We start from the raw sequence: 18678 nt of genomic DNA, 5'->3' as shown, positions 1-18678 counted from the left end.
TGTTTATTTATATTTTCTTCCTACTAATCGTAATAACCATTTGTTTTGTTAACAATATTATATTTTTTGGATCTAGTTCAATAAACGGTAAAATGTTCCTGGTAACGATTATCTTCAAAAATCCAATTACTACTACGGCACAAGAAGGGTAATAGATAATCTGGAATAGTCAAGATTCATTGATCAACACAGGGAAATCCTATCTGAAGAAAACACTCGTAAAGTACGTTCAGTCGTTTGGTCGCCTTTAAAGTTCATATATTTTTTGGATATAATCGTTACCAGGACCATTTTAACGAAAACTGCACTTGATCCCAATTTTTTAACTTATATAAATATTGTTCTGGTATTTAGGAGACACTCCTTGAGTAGACTGAGTAGCAGGTATGATTTTTTTTCTTCTAAATATTTCTTCTTCTTAGATCTATCCTTTCCACGGTTCAATGATTAATATGAGACTATGCAGAAAAAAGATTGACCTGTAAATTACACTGGTACTCAAAGTTTTATAACATCGTTGTTTGTTGGTTCGAAAACTTTGGTTACTCTTATTGAATTTTGGTTGGTTTTTAACAAGTAGTGTTCATACTATTCAACCGATAATTGTAATCTACAGAAGTGGTAATGTTATTTATTTTCATTCAGGCTATACATCAATTTATCGAAGATCCCCTAGAAAAAAATCTGTAAGAAGCAAAGTTTTAAAATCTTGTCTAACTTTACATTATTCCCAAATAATGAAAAAGTCAAATATATCACCAATAACGAAAATGCTGTCAATTTGCTCTTTGCTTGAATGATTATCATAATGATTGCTTTTATTGGTTTCTTTCTCTTGGTATCTCTTTTTAATTCAATATGAATAAATGGTTCAATGTAAGAATTTTGTTTGAAATTTTGAAATATCTATGTTGTTTAAATGGATACATTAGGTATTACTGTTCTCTAATAAAGTGAAACACGCAGCGGGCAAAAATAACGATTGTCCCCTTCCACTTACTTTACCAAATTTCCTCCCCTCCTACTTGATGAACGAACTGACTAATAAATGAGTTTCATATTTGCAAGGTAAATTTACGAGAATTTTCCACTGTCATAATATCCCCGTTTATTCATATGATAGCAGAAAATTTACAATTGCATGTTAATGTAAGAGGCAGGAAAAGGTTTGTAACAACTATCAAGCCACTCTAAGGCTTGAAAATTAATTATTGTGCATGTTTTTTGTCAAAATATATGTTTGTTTTTGTATCAATGTTCAAGGAATAGTTTTTTATCGCATCGTATTATAGATAACTTTCCTCGGATTAAAAATAAAAGAACAAAACTGGTATTAATTTATGATTTTTATTTTATTATTCGTAGAAAGTTGTCTGCAATACGATGCTATACATGATTTTCAAGTATGGCTGAGAACCTATTTTAGTCCAGCGGACAATAATCAGTTACAAAGCCATATTGGATATGTTATTAACAAATACTAACAATGGCAGGTTCAACAAAAATAATGTAGGTTTTAGATTCTAATATCGTCGAACCTAAAATAAAGCAACTAAATAAATAAAGGTTGCCTTGTATATCATAATAGTTAGAGGTTATTTTATGTTAATATTGGGATCATAATCTAATAGTTATTAATTGTTTTTATTTAACAAATATTGTTTTTATTTAGAACCGAGCACAAGCATGAAGTTGGAAAGAGATTGCGGCATCCATCTGGAGGTCGTCCTTTGCCAGCCATCACAGACACCTTTGATCCCTTTGAGATGCTTGGCCTCGACAGGATGGAAGGAGCACAGGTAGAGTTTTGTTCCTACATATTTTTTAGATGATGCTTCATTAACAGTATCAGAAGATAACTCAAATTAAAGATAGGAAGGAATTTTCTACAACCTTTGCAACCATTTAAAAAAAAACAATTCATTTTAAATATGGTGTACCTCATAGACGTCCAAGGGGGGGAGTTAAAGGGGTGATTACCCCCCCCCCCCCCAATTGAATTTGGGGATGCCTACAGCATTCATAGATTTTTGGAAAATTGCGTTACCAGCAATATTTTACCGTGAACTGCAGTAGATCCCAATTTCCCCCCCCCCAAATAAAAAAAAATGCCTCTATAAAATAAAGATTACACCCCCTCCCCAAAAAAAAAAAACAAAATTTTTATTTTCAAAATTTTACCCCCCCCCCCCCCCCACAAATAAAAAAGCTTGGACGCCCCTGAGTGTACCTAGTCTTCTTGTTATTGATATTACAAGGTAAAAATCAAAATACTTCGCCTCTATAGGGATTTTCAAAAAGTCTTTGGGGTTGAATAACGTTACTTTTCTGGCGAAAAATTCTCTTTGGCACTGGCATTAGTTTGGAAATGTATTTCGGAAGCAGTCTTTCCTTTTATGAAATGATACTGTAAATGTAACATTACCTTTTTCTAACTAATTTAGCCTTGAATGGAATGAAACATATAAAAGTAAAACCATAACCCTATAATGTCAAATTAAAAAAAAATATTTAGTCATCTTCTATGGAGTAGATAGAAAAAGTGAAAACATAAATATTTAGAATATTTGAATGTAAGATTTTAGAGGAGGTTTCAGTCAAATGCTATGCGCAAGTCTAAAATGATTTTTTGATTGCCCTGTATAAGAGGAAAAAAAATCTCATAATTAAATTTCTTTTTGTTATAAATGCACTTTAAACTTTAGTTAATTTTGCATGTGGCACATTAGTATATTAATAACTTGCAATAGGTAGATTTGCATGGTCCTATAGTTTAAACTAAGATTGGCTGTGTCAGTTTTCTCATTTTTTGTTACTTAGTAACTTTTAAACAAATGGACTTATAGACTCCAGGAAAGATCGTATTCATGAAAGCAACTTTTCTATATATTGAGGCTGGGAGGTAGTGCAATTGGAGGTAGTCGACCCCCCTTCCCATTTTCAATTCTAGTTTTAAAAGAAAAGTGTAAAAAAAATTTGTGGGTCATTTTCTCATTGCAGGGTGGTGGTAACCTCCCTCAAAATAGTTATAAACCTTCCCAGGATTTATGAGAAGCTTAAAGGAGAATCAAATCGGTTCAGCGGTTAGCGAAATCCTTAGGTTTTGACAGACACACAAACTGATCCTTTTACTTTATATAAAGGATAAAGCAATTAAAATCTTTTACTTTAGCTAGAATACACCTTTATCTTTCCTGACCCCTTTTATCTTCTATCTAATAAACCCTTTCGCTCTCCCCCCTCCCCTCCTTGTTTGAAATGCTGTTAAGGCACATTTTATCTCATGTCCCTGCACCTAGGGTGAAACTGGTGTTGTTACAACAACCACAACTGCAACCGCAACACCGCGGATGTCTTTGCCAAACATTGGCGGCAGCAAAACCGCCGAAAAAAGCGGATTGAAGAAAAGTCTTGCAACAGTAACCAACCGGCTAGATGCTATTGCTGACAAAAAGACAGAAGATGTCAAAAAAGAAAGTCCACCAAGAAATGCTGTAGCGGCCAGTACCACTGCAACTCAAAATTCTGTGGCTTTTCGTAGATTTTCAAAAATAGCTGGCAGCGTGCGGGGAAGCAGTTTTCGAGTGGCCAACAAAAAACCGGCGGCAGTTGGCGAGTTGACCCGACAGCTGTCTCGCAAGCTATCCCAAAAGCTGAGTGTCAGCTCAGAGATGATTGAGCTGGATCAGGCCTTTCCATTCATGAAAGCGGGCAGCGGTGTTTCCGCCGCGGGCGGTAGTAGTGGTACAGGCAGCGGCGGGAGTAGCGGCAAAACAGTAAGTGTAAGTGTTGTACACACACACACGCAAACATTGTCGCGCTTGGTTGCTGGTATTTATTGAACTAGCATTGTTTTGTTAATTGTAATTTTTGTCCAAAAAAAGTTTACACATTATTAAATGTGCGTTTGGTCCACCACAGTTTTGCTATACAAAGCTGCAATTCAATAAAAGGGATTAACTAAAAACTAAAAAAATGGGGAAAATATACTCTTTTGCTGGTTGTAATGATGCCAGGTGCCAAACATACCGCCAAAAAAACAATAAATTCTAAATGCTCTATAATAGCCAGAGAAATTAATCTTTGAAGTGTGATCCTAGTTTTATAAAGAAGTATTATAAATAGCTGGTGCTTTAAATTATTACTTTACATATGTAGGAATAGTTCATGATATAATGTTTAATATAGTAAGATTTTTTTGTGCGTAGCGAAGGATCTCGCCAACTGCTAGACCGTTATACAGTGAAGCTTCTTATAGATTCAGGAAAGGGTTCAAACTATTTGTGGGGAGGTCATATTATTATTCACCATCCCAATAAAAGATGATTCCCACTATTTTTTTTCATTTTAAAATTCAAACTGAAAATGGGAGGGGGTCGTAATTTCCCTTTCCCATCCTAAGTTCCGTCCCTAGAGGCTTCTAGGGGCATGACCGCTAGTAATGTTTATTGTACTCATTATCTTACTATTTAGGACATTTTACCAGTATTATCAAAAACTAGCCAACTAAAATTTAAGTCTATTAAAAGATTATCATTGACATAATGTATAACAAAAAGTTAAATAAAATTAAGTTTTTATGATTAAAAAACAATTCTTAAAATCATAAAGTTGTGATTAAAATAGATGTTAAATGTTTTTAAATCCGGGTAAAAATAAATTATTTGATTAAATGTATAAATTTAAAAAAAAAAATTTAGTGTATCCCTTTTTATGTTTTAATGTAAATAAGATAAATTTAACAGAGGTATAATAAATATTCATTTATAGCATCGTATTACAGACAGCTTTCCGCGAATACTAAAATTAAAATTTACGAGGCTAAGACCAGTTTTGTTAGCGGATGGCCCGGCCTAACAAAACTTGTATTAATTTAGTAAGTGAAATATTGTCTGTAATACGATGCTTTACATAATTTTTAGTATAGGTAAGAACCGTTTCTAATCCAGCGGATATTTATCGGTTTCGAAGACATACTGACCTGGATCTTAAAATCGTTTAGTGGGGCGCTAAATCGGGGCGATCCAGTTCGGCGCACCTAGATATTATTTGATTTCAATCTTTAAATCAAAATGGAATGGGCGAACCAGTGGCGCGGTACTGGCGCGGCAATGGCACTCTACAAGTGTCATTGCCGCGCCAAACCGGGGTGAACTGGATCGCCCCGATTTAGCGCACCACTAAACGATTTAAAGATCCAGCTTAGAAAAACTTAAGGCTAGTCAAATTTGTTGGCTTTTGACTAGCTGAAGAAAAAAAGAAGAATATTAAAATAATCATCCCTTTATATTTAATGAAACCATTAATGTTTTAAATGTTAAAATTTGAAATTATCCGTGTTACCCTTTAGTAGAATAGAAAGAAACTAAATGCTGCTTATTAGTTCATATGCTTCATTGCTATTATATTTTTATAGGTCTTTTAACAGATTTTTTAACGTTTAATTTATTTTTTAGGAAATTTCATACAGTTGTTTTTTGAAGCCAGCTTATAGGTAAAATATTTTACTAAAATTAAACAAGGGGGGGGGGAGGATTTTGACACATTTGCGTAAACCTGGAGGATAGGCCTCCAGGTTCTGGAGCTCCAAAAAATCTTAAAGTTGCGGGTATTTTATCATATAAGAATGATTTTATCTTTAATAACCTATCCTCTCAGTCCAAAGATAAAGCCTATACTCCAGGTTTACGCAAATGTGTCAAAACTTCCCCCCCCCCCCCCCCTTATATACAAAATTTTTGTTTGACATCAGGGACCCATGTATACTGTATAACTAATAACTAATCCACCAGATAAAAGGACAATTAAAAGAATTTTTGTCTTTAATTGGTTTGTAACGCTGTCCCCTATCGCCCCTTTATTTTACACTTTGGTTTGACTTTAGACATAAACAAAATCTACAATGTCTCTAAAAAAAAACTTGAATGTTTCAATTGTGGAAAATAATTGGAAAGTTTAAAATAATGTCACAAACAGAAGTTTTAAAAATGTATATTACCAGAGAGAGAGAGGGGCCAATGGGCTTTTTATTACACTAGTCCCCGGAGTTCTAAAATAACGTTTACTTATTCGTTGGCTTAACAACTTTGGATACTTTTACTGAATTTAGATTGGTTGGTTTATTAGGTTAAGTGTTTAAACGTTTCAATCACTAATTTGATTCTAAAAAAGGGGTAATTTTGTGTGTCAACATTGGAGATGTACATCAAATTATCAGCTATTGTCTTATCTTTTTAGATCCCTGGTAAATTACAATGTTTGTCTTCTGAAGTGATAAAATAAGTATTTATATGTATGATATTCATCTAGAACAAAAGAAATCCAAGCACCATTGGACAATGAAACAGGACGTGCCTCCCCTGCCCCCAGACAGATTCAGTCAGCCAGGGTTCATGGCAGGTGGGTCCTTTCTTTGAGGAAGAGAAACAGGATAGATAAATTGCAGAAAAAACGGGCTTGTCAGCCACACTAGATTTTATTTAAACAAGGATGACAACAACCATAAAAAGCGAAGCTCTGAAATGGTAAGACAAACGAACATTAACACAAGTGTCAGAACTGAAAAAGCAGAATATAAATGTACAAGTCTAGATAAAAATGTAAGTAAATTTATTGCTTCGCTTATAACATTGTACCTTGTTGTAATAGGTAGGAATTGATAATTGAGTTTTTATTAAATCTATAAAAGTTTACAATTTCTTTTGATCTTTACTTATTAACATAATTGTCCTTATATAGGATATCACCACCAGGAGGACGCAACTCCCCTGCGCCCCAGGAGGTTGGGAGCTGGGGGTGTCCTTTGGGAACTCCCTACTCCCCCCACACCCTGGACGGATGGTTGGGCGCGGGTAAACACAGAACTTTTCTACCCTTCTCTTCTTATATGGTGAGTAATAACTGTTTCATACTGTAATTGCTTTCTTTGCTACTAGTTGATTCACCATTGGCCTCTAAAGGAGGGTGTTGAAGGTCAGGAAAAAGCCTCAAACCACCAAAAGATATTTACAAAGATTCACTGTAAATTATAACCAATTCTGACATGTATTATATGAGATCTTAAGGTACAGACAAAATAATTTTACTATCTTATATATTAAATAAGATTTTTACACGCCAAGCGTAATCTGTAAAGCTCGGGCTTCCTCACTATTTTTGCTTAAAACTCAAAATTTAGCAAAATTTACATTTTATATGAATTTTCACTAAAATTTATTTTAAATAGGATTTAATTGTTACAAAAAGTAACTAAACAAAATACTAACTTCTATAAAAAAAATTAGAATAACATAGTAAAAGTTTAGAAGGATACTGTAAAAGCTTTGCATTTGAAATAAATCCTTTCTTTTATTATTTTTGTTATAAGTTTTTTTATGAACTTTGTTGTTGTTGTTTTGGTTTCATATAAACATATTGAGTCACAGAGTCTGTCAACAATTTTCGTAGATTTACCTGAAAAAAATACAATGTTTGTTTGTGTCATAAAAGGTTGTTTAATGTTTAAGTCAAAAAGGCAGAATGTGCTTATCCTATCCTTAAGTAATATAAAAATAAATGTTCAAGATAAAAAAAATACAATATACCTACACCAGAAATCTAAAGGGATAAGACATTGGCCGATAAAGGGGGAGGTAGGTTGTGCTAAAATTCCGTAAATGTGTGAGTTTTAAGAATTTAAAATAGAAGTAGAACTCTAAATTTTGTATAGCAATTGCTCTCATATAGTACATATCCACGATATACCCCATTAAAGCAACTGCCATGCCAAAATTTAGAGTTCTATTTCTATTTTAAATTCTTAAAACTCACACATTTACGGAATTTCAGCACAACCTACCTCCCCCTTAAAGTACATCTCAAATGATGATAGACAAAAGTACCCCTTCTATAGATTAAAATTAGTGGTTAAAACGTTTCAACACTCAACTTAATCATGCATCTAATAAATATTCACCAAGGTCCTCAAAGTTCAGTTGTTGAGCCAACGAATAAGAAAACGTTATTATAAAACTTTGGGGACTAGTGTAATAAACAGATCAATATTCCCTTTTCTGCCCCTACTCCCTGAAGACTCAAGACATATTACTTTACAAATGTGTGTTAAGAGAATTACAGGGAATATTCAACAACAAAAATTCTTGTAGAGTAGAGTCGCTAATAACAAATAAAATTTACCTGTCCCAATCTGCATCTTAAATATCCAATTGTGTTTGCTGAGTTTAATGTAATAGCGATGCAGCACAAAATAAACCAGCTTAAATTCAATCTAAATATAAATACAGGGTTGCTTTTAACTTTTCTGCTATTCAAAAAATGGAAGTAAACAACCTTTCATTGTCAAAATGCACCAAATATAAGAATAGTGACAAATAAATGTATTTCTTTCAATAGACCTTTTCCAAGAAAGTTGGTTGTAATTGTAAAACAAAAGTTTAGAAGTGTAGGTAATTGATTTTGATGTTACTAAGGCATTCGATACTTGTCAAACTAATTTTATATCTACGAAAATGTTTTACCTAAAAACACTGATAATACTGAGGGTTATCCATAAATTTAGATTAACAACAAGGCCTAAAATAAAATTTGCAGTTAGGGAATAAAAAAATGCATGTGTAGATAAAGATGTACTACAAGTATTTTTGTTGAAGTATTTATTAGCTACATCTTGTTCTTATTCAAAGTCAATATGATTCATTTAAGTAATACGAGTTCATTAACAGAAAATATTTTTTTACTGTTTGATTTCAATGTGTTGAAAATTGTTCAAATTTAAAAAAAAAAACCTAATGATTAATGGTAGGACTTCACTTCACTTTCTACAGTAAAGGCCCAAAGGCTAGAAGCAAAGCCACTAAATTAAAAAGAAGGTAACAGAAGTTTAGTCACCTGCCCAGAATAGGTTTGCATCTCTTGGTCTGGCCAGTTCCCTCTCTTCTTCGCTCCATTTCTCATATTTCCATGTCAACTGTAACACAAATATTATTCAAACCTATTTTTGCTAGTTGCAAAGCTACTCTTAAACCAATATTTTATAATTCTTTAGTGTATATCGTAATATTTTTGGTAGAAATATGTAGTTGAACCTTTCAAGCTTCCTTTAAAGACCTCTAAGAGTAATGTTAATGTTTTATTTTTTTTGTATATTACTACATCTACATTGGCTGTATTATATTCTTTTTTTTGCATTTATATAGGTAGGAGTTACTATAGGAATTATGCAACAAAATGGTATATAAAGAAATTTTTACGTACATCTCCATTTTCATCCACAACACTCCACCACCTGAGAAAAATATGTTTTTTAATTTCTTTACAGTATTATCATAAAAGTTTGGCTATCTTAAAAATGGTTCAATGAATAAATGTATTAAGTAATGATGTATAACCCAGGAAACTATTTGGATCCAGTCTTGGGGACCTTTTTTGTCTGCAATCAAATTGCTTTCTGCTCTTTTGCAGCGACTTGACTGAGTTAATAATTACGACGTTATGGCTGATATTTAAAGACCCAATTGAAATTCAGCACAGGGTCTTCGAGGTAGGGACATACAATTATTCTTTTACTTTAATGTAGTTAGAAAAGTTTATTTGATCAACAAGGCTATAAGCTTTACCTGAGACCTGCCATAAGTCTACCAGAGACATTTTTGACTACCCAAAAGTCCATCGAGTGAAGCATAGTGACAAATATGAAGACAGCAATGTAGGACGACATTATTAGGCTTCCCAGTATGTACAATATAAATGCTGATACCTAAACATTAAATTTTTTTATTAGAATTAATATCAATTTTAGGATATGACCTTTTTCGTCTGCTAGCAAATTGTTTTCTGCTCTTATACTTGGCTGTGTTAATATTCCCGTTACCATTGGATGATTTTCAAAGACCCAATTGAGAGTTGTCACAAGGGCATTGCGATAGGGAAATACAGTTATTTAACCCTTTCTCCTTCTAGTGTTTTACTTTAATATTCAAAAGTCCTCAATCCTATAAAATAAAGTAGTAAGGTCTTTTTGTCTGTTCGTTGAATCTTGCTAATCACTGAATCAATTAAGGAAGCTGTGTATTGGTCTTAGGCCTGTTTTGTTTTTCTCAAGTATTTAGGATATCCTTAGAGGAGGCTAGATTATAGATTATAACATAATTTTTACCCTGTTTTAAGTTTGATTTTCTAATTTCTGTTGACTGAAAAAATTCTCATTGCTTAAAACTTAAAACTTCTAGATTTGCCAATGAATTGTAATACCTTGAAAACAAAATGCAAGAGAATGACAGATTTGTATGAAGGTCGTCCTCTTCTTTGCATTACAATCCTAGAAAATGAATGCTATAAGATCTAAATGGGGTTATTAAAAGGGAATAAAATTTACTATACGTTGCCCTTGTATGAGCTTTCACTAATATTTAACATTTAAAGGGGGGGGGGGGGCGAAAGTGACACTTTTTGAAACCAAAACTAAAAGTCAACAAAGGAACTCAACTAAAAAAAGAGTTACAGGTCTGAGATTTTGCATGGCAGTTGCTTTAGAGGTAAAATATGGAACTGTGAAGAAACGGCGGCGCAACCGCCGAAAACCGCCGTTTCCCGCTGAATTTTTTTTGCCTTTTCTTGGCGGTTTTCGGCGGTTGCGACGCCGTTTCTTCACAGTTCCATATTGTACCCCTATAAAGCAACTGCCATGCAAACTGTCAGACCTGTAACTGTTTTTTTTAGTTGAGTTCCTTTGACTTTTAGTTTTGGTTTCAAAAAGTGTCACTTTCGCCCCCCCTCCCTTATTTATTTAGGCCTACTTACATTTAAAGTCTTGATTTTATAGATTTGCTTTTCTTATGATATCAATATTCCAAAAATGAAGGAAACATGATCATTATATCATTAATTTTTTAAAACCTAACAAATCATTTTGTTAAAAATGGAACTACAGACTTACCGGAAATTATTATAGAGTTGCAATACTTTCTTATTTGTACGTATCTGTTATATGATTCTTATTGCCAAAGTTTATAATCAATAAGACTAATATGTCTGCATATAGTGGAGGTATATGTTACGGACGGACGGACCTACCCTATGTGTAGGAAAGCCTCGCTTTTAAAAATGTGAAGTTTCAGAGATCTTGACTGACTAACCTGTCTGGTAGTAGAGAATCATTGATAGTTGGTGGTAATGGATAATCATCGTCGGTCGATGGAATTGGGGCATAACTACAAATAATTATCCTATTATGTTAGGTTTTTTGTCTGAAGCTTAAGATAACAATAACCCCCTAAACTTTTTGGTAAGCTGGAATGGTTTGGGCTAAATCATTTTTAGATTTTAGTGTTTTAGGCTATTTTTCCTTACACGTTCAAATATTCTATATAGAGTCCCTAGATGTTAAGGACGACACACAGAAAACTGTCCCGAATTTGTATTAATTTTGAGGAACAAGACTCCAGTGACGTCATATTTTTTTTCCCGAAAAAGGGAAGGGGGGAAGAAAATCTCTTCAAAAGAGATGGGGAAAACCCCCTTTTCTCCCATCTCTTTTTTCTTCCCCCCTTCCTTTTTTTTTTCTTTTCCCCTTTCCTTTTTCTGGAAAGAAAAATATGACATAACTGGAGTCTTGTTCCTCAAAATTAATACAAATTCGGGACAGTTTTCTGTGTGTTGTTAAGGACTTAAATAACACCTCTACTCTTAATTACTCTAGTTATTTGAAAGAGAGATTGTATTTCATTAGTTTAATTATTTTTCTGCCAGGCTTTTACGTTTAGACAAGAAGTTCAATTTAAAAAAAAAATTACTATGAAAAGGTGTTTTTTATTTATAATGTTATCAGTTAATAACATTATAAATCGTGCCCTAAATGATATTATAATTTTGCTTCTAGCAGGTATAATTTAATATTGAAATTTCTGACATGAGGTAGGAAATTTTTTGAAGATTTTTAAATCCCTAAAAGGCTGTTTTAAGATGCCTATAACTTTTTGTTATTGAAGCTGGAGGCTTCAAATTTGGGTCATTGGGTCTACCTGCAGGCTTCCTTTAAAGTTTTTGTAGCTTGTAAAGTTTGGGAGAAAAGAAGGGATGTTATTTGTTCAAACTGGCATTATCCCATCATATTCGGTTTTAGATATACAGTGTGTTTTTTTATGAGAACTTTTTTGAAAGCAATTTTACCCCACTTATAGTTATCAGAATTTAATGATTAATGGCTTATTTTCTTCGTTTTTTAAGGCAATTAATAGAACAACAAAAAAATATTTCAGTTTTTATTTAAAAAGTACAGTAAAATTTAAAATTCAAAACTTAGGTGTCAACGGGGGACTGCCATTTACACATCCAGCAAATTTACAGTGGATGTGTTTATGCCAGTACAGTGGATGTATTTATGACAAACTGAATTTTTACTGTATAAATGACAGTAAAATCGATTCTCATGCCATAAATACATCCAACACTGGCAAAAATACATCCAACATTTTTAAACGTATGTCAAAAATACATCTGACACTGGCATTTACACATCCATACTTTTTCAATTATTTGTCATAAATACTATATACATAATACAATATTATGATATTATTATATAGTTGTAAAGTAGCGAGCATATATGTACTGTTTCGTTAAACACTAAAAAAAATCCCCACTTTTTCGCTTAAAGTAAAAACGATGACATTGTTTTATATACTACGCTGATAATGACACACAAAACAACCATAAGGGGAGGGGATTGGACTTTGAAGCCCCTATGATGCTAGTGTCGAATCCGCTAGTATATTCTATAGCAATAATTTGACCACATGCGCAAATGTATCGATGATGTTTTGTTGGGAGCATCTTAAGAAAAAGGGAAGTAAATAGGGGGAGAGTAACTAAAATAGGGTAAAAAGTTTATAACCTATACATACTGTACAAAATTTAATTAATTGTAAACAAATATTCATATAAATTAATCTAGATGTGTATTTGCCAGTGTTGGATGTATTTATGACATATAATTGAAAAAGTATGGATGTGTAAATGCCAGTGTCAGATGTATTTATGGCATGAGAAAAAGGAAGAAAACATTTTGCCAAAAATACACCAACTGTAAATTTGCTGGATGTGTAAGTGCTATAGCCCCGTGTCAACATCTAAAAATGGTTTCAGCGCTTTTTTCTTATGCTATAATATTCAACCTTTTGCAAGAATGGCTGCAAAACACTAAAAATGTATACAGATACTATTAGGGACATGTACTAGAACATATCAAAGTTTAAAGGTCATATCTCAACCAGGGAGGGAGTACTGTCCCCCCAAAGTCGACTACAGAAAATCTAATTTTTTTCTTAGAAGATTTAGGCATAAGAAAATTACGCTAAAACCATCTTTAGATGTTGACACCTAAGTTTTGAATTTCAGATTTTACTGTACTTTTTGAATGAAAACTGGAATATTTTTTTGGTGTTCTATTAATTGCCTTAAAAAAACGAAGAAAATAAGCCATTAATCATTAAATTCTGATAACTATAAGTGGGGCAAAATTGCTTCCAAAAAAGTTCTCATAAAAAAAACACACTGTATTTTATGGCCATTTGAACTCTTTGAAAATTACTTTTGAATAAATTCACTAAACTAATATAGTATGTGCACAGCTAGCTTAAGCCAGGTACAGGTTTACCTGAGCACGCCAAGAAAACTAACTAGCAGGGGTGTTCTAGGAAGGTATTGTGAGTTCAAAACCACTCTTACTTAAATCGTAGCTGTAGCTTCCCTACTATGATTTTTTCAAAAAACGTTTTTCTTGGCTGCTGGGTTTCATTTGGATTTTTTTTTTATGATAATTTTGATATAAAAAGTGTTTCTGTGGACTAAAACAAAAGATTTGAGAGCTGTATACATACAGGGTGCACCACATAAATCCGGACTTTTTCTTATTTTTAAACAAATAAACATAAAATCGTCAATTTTAAAGATTTTATTGAATTTTAAAAACTGGGAAGGAACCTAGATATATGACTATTAGATTATTTAATAAAATCACCACCAGCCTCAATCACCGCCTCTACCCGCCCCCTGAACCGCCCGCCGACCCTGGTTACCATGTCCCTGTTCACGCAGGCGAAGTTCTCCATGATAGGAGCAATGAGAGAGGTCTTTTTTATATGGGCGCGTCTATTGGTTCATGCTTTAACTGCGCTCCAGGCCCAAAAGTCCATTGGATTAAGATTGGGGCTGGTTGGAAGCCACATCTCCTTAAAAAGTGAGTGACAGCAGGATCCAAATTAACCCATCTTTAAAGCTACCCTTTGACACGGCGGCTCTTATTTGGGCCACAGTTAAGCTAGAACAACGTTTTATACCTTTTTGAAAATGGCACGAAAATTAAGATAGGGTTATCATCGCAATACATAGTCTAAAACGAGTTTCAAGGTTCCATATGGGCACCTGAAGTCAAGAACCGAGAAATTTTCAAGATTTTTGACGTTTTTGACATCTTAAAATCTACCACGATCCACTTTGTCGGAGTACTAAAGCCAAGTCAACTAGGATAGAGAGCTCTAGTCTTTTCTAGTGTTTTCACTAGGTATCTGATAGTATCTCCAGCAAGTTTCATTAGTCCATCTCACCTACAAATGGGCTGAGGTCAAATTTAGTAGGCCCAAGTGATAAATCCACGGTAATTTATCTGCGCGATTCGAATCTGCCTTGTTGAACATATGCGCGGCCAGCTAGGCGTACACGTCCTCCTTCGTCCAAAGATTTTCATGGGCAAAAAGATCATTACCTAAGCTTTTTATAGTGTGGTCAAACGTCCTGATTGGTCAAGTAGTTTTGGCGCTATGGCTGTTTAAAAAAAGTCCGGATTTATGTGGCGCACCCTGTATATGTACTCATATAACATTTTTACAAATTTCTATTTGTACTTTTCTATGAAATTAAAGGTGCTTTGATGAGAACTCAATTACTGCTCTTTTAAGATGATCTCCATACCTGGGATTTTCAAGAGAAGAAATCTTATACTTTTCCCAAAACATTACAAATTCTTTGTGAATTGACTCACCAGCTTGACCAGAAACTTTTCCTAGTCCTCTTTCTTGGAGAACAGGATTCTGAAGAGATGGAAGGATGTGATAAAATATCACATGAAGCTTTGGCGTTACAGAAATATCTAGATCCATATATGAAATTATAAGTTCTTTGATAAGATCAACAGTTTTTGACTTGTCAACCAATTTCATACCAAAACAAGCATGGACTAGCTTGTCCATGCTTTGATATGCACGGATGTAGGGCTGCACTATTATAGGACTTATAGGCCCTAGAATTTCAGCCTTTTCAATGCATTGTGCCTTCTTTAACATTTCCCTGCAAGCATTTCCCTCAAATACTTCACCATGATAATCCTGAGAAATAAGATTAAGATACTTAGGAAACTTTAGAGCTGTTTCTCGCCCTAGAACTTTGACTAAGCCATTGAAAAAAGTGTGATTCACAAAGCCCATCATCAGATGCATTTCCTCTGGTGGACATTTGTCAATAACTTTCACTGCAGCTGATTCTTTTAACAATGGACTGTTAACAGTGCTATTGCAATGTTTGGCAAAAAGCTTCTTTGAACCATATATTTCAACAAATTTAGTGCTATCCTCTATCAATTTTCCAAAAGTTCTGTCCTCTATCTCATCAACTACATCAGTAACAGGATCATCTTCATTATCTGGAGCTATATCACTATAGTGAGATAGACAGTAAGGACAAGGGAAGCTGGAGGTTGCAGTCTGGCATCCAATGCATGTTAATAAAAGTTTCATATCTGTAACAAAAAGAAAACTGATATTGTTTAGATTTGTAAGATCAAACAATGTTTTCATGTTACTGTGAGTTTCCTTGCAGTTAGGAACAATGGCAAGTAAAATAACTTTTTTTACACTTGTAAGCTTGTTATTATCAGAACTCTTACACTCTTTGTAGGTTGACCGTTTGATTCTGTCAACTTCTTCAGGTATAGGGTCAATATTTTCTTCTTCACTGCAACCTCTGTCTACAATGGGAAAACAGTAACGCAGATTTTTAAGAATCCCTGACCTCCATCTGCCATAACTTTTACAGAGGCTGAGCCAAGATATCCTCTTGCATCAATTACAGCTGACACAATTTCAAATATCATTGTGAAGAAAATGATAAAGTTAAAAATTGAATATTTTTATTGATGGATTGCATTATATAAATGAAATTTTTAGTTAATAGTTAGATTTGCTCCATAAACTTTGTAAAATAGCTCGCTGAAACAAGTAATTTATTTTAAAATTCTTGAAGAAGGAGATAATGAAACCCAGCAGCCAAGAAAAACGTTTTTTGAAAAAATCATAGTAGGGAAGCTACAGCTACAATTTAAGTAAGAGTGGTTTTGAACTCACAATACCTTCCTAGAACACCCCTGCTAGTTAGTTTTCTTGGCGTGCTCAGGTAAACCTGTACCTGGCTTAAGCTAGCTGTGTGTGTGTTTCATATTTTGAAAAATCTTTATTGAAAGCTTTATATTTGTCTAATAACATACCTTGCTGATGACATTATATAACGCTATTTTATTTTTAAAGCACAATTTTATACAATACAATTACTAGAATTAATACAACTACTAAACACAGATTTTTAATACTGTAGTAAATATTGATCTGTTAAAGCTGCAAGAATAACACCTGTTCAGTTGTTCAACTTATAGCAATGGAAATAGAATACGTGGATATTGCATACCACGTGCATACCCTGATAAAATGTTTCTCCCAGCTGACAAATAATACGATACTCCCCTTCCCCCCTTACGACATTACCCCATCCCCTCTCCTTATCATGGAAAAACATATTGACCAATATCTGAGGGCTATATAAGCAACTTAAACTGACGTCAAAAATTCTCCCGTCACAATATCCACATATTATATATCCTTTCTTATATCATGTGTACAACATATAAAAAAATATTTCACCGTAATTTGAATATGCTACATTTTATAGGGGTTCGTTTAAGACAAATGTTGTCAAAAATAGAAAAAAAGTTTTTTCATTTATAAAAAATAAACTTTAGATTTAAAAACTTCTTCAAAAAAATGTATTCTATTTATTAACATCTTTTATTTAAAAACATCTGTAGGTAATGATTGAAACACAAGTTACTCATTTAACATGGACAATTATGTCGTTTAGTAGATTTTTTAAAGTTTTTGTAAAAAATGTAAATAAATCAAGATCAATTTTGTACCTTGTAAACGCAATTAAAGAACAGTAAACTAAAATAATTTTTTTTGTTTTGGGTTAGTTTTAGAATAATTTATTTTGAAATATTGATCTTGAGATGGGTTTAGACTATTTCTTTCCCCTCCTTCCCCTTCAAATTCATGCATTTTTACATGAGTGTTTGTTAATTCCTATTTGTTTTAATTAGCGCTACTTTTGTGAAGTGATGTACGTACGTATGAAGTGCCCTAATTATAAAGTAGCAGCGCTATCAATAACACTAATTTTTTTTTGTTTTCTTAAATCTTAAAGACATACCTTGTTAAGACGAGTGTCATCGAGTACGTGAAGCCGGCTGACCTCAAGAAGGAGTTGAATGAGAAGTTCCGCGACAAGTTTCCAACGGTCAACTTGAGTCTGAGCAAGCTGCGCAGCTTGAAGATGGAGATGCGCAGAATTGGCATTGAGTGCGAGGTGGATATGGTCACCATTGCGCAGGTAAGAGAGTAATTTTTCTGACTGACGGACGACATACGGACCTACCATTACAGAATTTCTCTACGCTGATATCTATTCAGAAACGCAGGATTAAATTGATGTCAATATTCCGCATGTCAGAATAAATTGTACAAGTGTTACGTTTGCAAAAGGACGGTTATACTGACATGCACTAATTATAGAGAATATCCGCTATTGAAATAAGAGTACATTCAGTGTTGAGTGATTATTGAAATTTAAGTCCTGAAGGCCCTGGCTAACAAAACTGGTATTTTGATATTAGTGGAAAATCGTCTGTAATACGATGCTATACATGATTTTTCAGTATGGCTAATAACTGGTTCTAATCCAGCGGATATTAATCGGTTTTGAAAGAACTTTACGATGTATACAAATATTTAATATAATCTTAAAATTTCAGGCCTATGTATATTTTGAAAAGCTCGTACTGAAAAATATGATAAACAAGAGTAATAGAAAATTTTGTGCCGGAGCTTGCCTAATACTGGCGGCGAAACTCAATGATTTCAAAGGAGATGGGCTGCGCCAACTGATAGAGGTAAAAATAACTTAATGCATCACATTGATTATATTACATGTCAGTTTTAAGGGGATGGAGTCAATATGAACATGGGAATTCTAAAATATTATGCAAAAAAAGAAGTCTTAACTTTGCCCACGATTTGGGCTCGTTTCTATGTAAAATTGTTTTTCTAAATCAACGTAAAAGTTACAAACCCTAGGTACAAAAAAATAAAGCAACTTTATAATTATTTTTCTTAATAACGCTTTTTTATAATTGGTAAATTTTTTTGGGGGGGAGTGGGGAATTAATGTAGTTTTTTACAAGGATGCAAGGATTACAAGAATAAATACGAAAGCTTAATAATATTCAAATTTTATCTCTTTTTATAATATTACAAAGGGGGGAGGCGGATGTGCCACTTTTTGAAACCAAAACTAAAAGTCAAA

General features: G+C 33.4%; 2 protein-coding genes across 4 annotated transcripts in view; one reads left to right on the top strand and one right to left on the bottom strand.

The window, feature by feature from the left end:
• The window catches only part of LOC145312073 (CDK5 and ABL1 enzyme substrate 2), a 29612-nt gene that overhangs the window by 9994 nt on the left and 940 nt on the right, over window positions 1-18678 (top strand). The window contains exons 8-15 of one of the 3 annotated variants that reach the window (XM_080151210.1): window positions 355-384; window positions 1673-1799; window positions 3300-3776; window positions 5457-5494; window positions 6310-6399; window positions 6739-6889; window positions 17536-17706; window positions 18128-18265. In XM_080151210.1, coding sequence (XP_080007336.1) covers window positions 355-384; window positions 1673-1799; window positions 3300-3776; window positions 5457-5494; window positions 6310-6399; window positions 6739-6889; window positions 17536-17706; window positions 18128-18265 — 1222 coding nt within the window. The remainder of the gene's footprint in view (window positions 1-354; window positions 385-1672; window positions 1800-3299; window positions 3777-5456; window positions 5495-6309; window positions 6400-6738; window positions 6890-17535; window positions 17707-18127; window positions 18266-18678) is intronic. The other 2 variants (XM_080151219.1, XM_080151225.1) reach the window with 2 other exon arrangements.
• LOC145312351 (uncharacterized) lies at window positions 7189-17033 on the bottom strand. Its single transcript, XM_080151593.1, has 9 exons — window positions 16532-17033; window positions 11133-11207; window positions 10249-10315; window positions 9615-9754; window positions 9253-9283; window positions 8887-8965; window positions 8517-8571; window positions 8176-8266; window positions 7189-7452 (listed from the first exon to the last, which is right to left on the bottom strand). The coding sequence occupies exons 1-9, from the start codon at window positions 16543-16545 to the stop codon at window positions 7372-7374; spliced, it is 633 nt and encodes a 210-aa protein (XP_080007719.1). The 5' UTR covers window positions 16546-17033; the 3' UTR covers window positions 7189-7371.

This window comes from Acartia tonsa, chromosome 1 (genome assembly GCF_053477335.1).
Source record: "Acartia tonsa isolate MP-2025a chromosome 1, ASM5347733v1, whole genome shotgun sequence".
In the NCBI taxonomy this organism is placed as follows: domain Eukaryota; kingdom Metazoa; phylum Arthropoda; class Copepoda; order Calanoida; family Acartiidae; genus Acartia; species Acartia tonsa.
The sequence above is the reverse complement of the archived record's forward strand: the minus strand, read 5'-3'. Positions and strand labels throughout refer to the sequence as shown.

Coding starts and splice junctions, on each gene's coding strand:
- LOC145312351 (XM_080151593.1), bottom strand. Junction 9,284..9,614: donor AGACTTATGGCAGGTCTCAG/GTAAAGCTTATA, acceptor TATTTTTCTCAG/GTGGTGGAGTGTTGTGGATG. Junction 7,453..8,175: donor TAAGATGCAGATTGGGACAG/GTAAATTTTATT, acceptor TATTTTTTTCAG/GTAAATCTACGAAAATTGTT.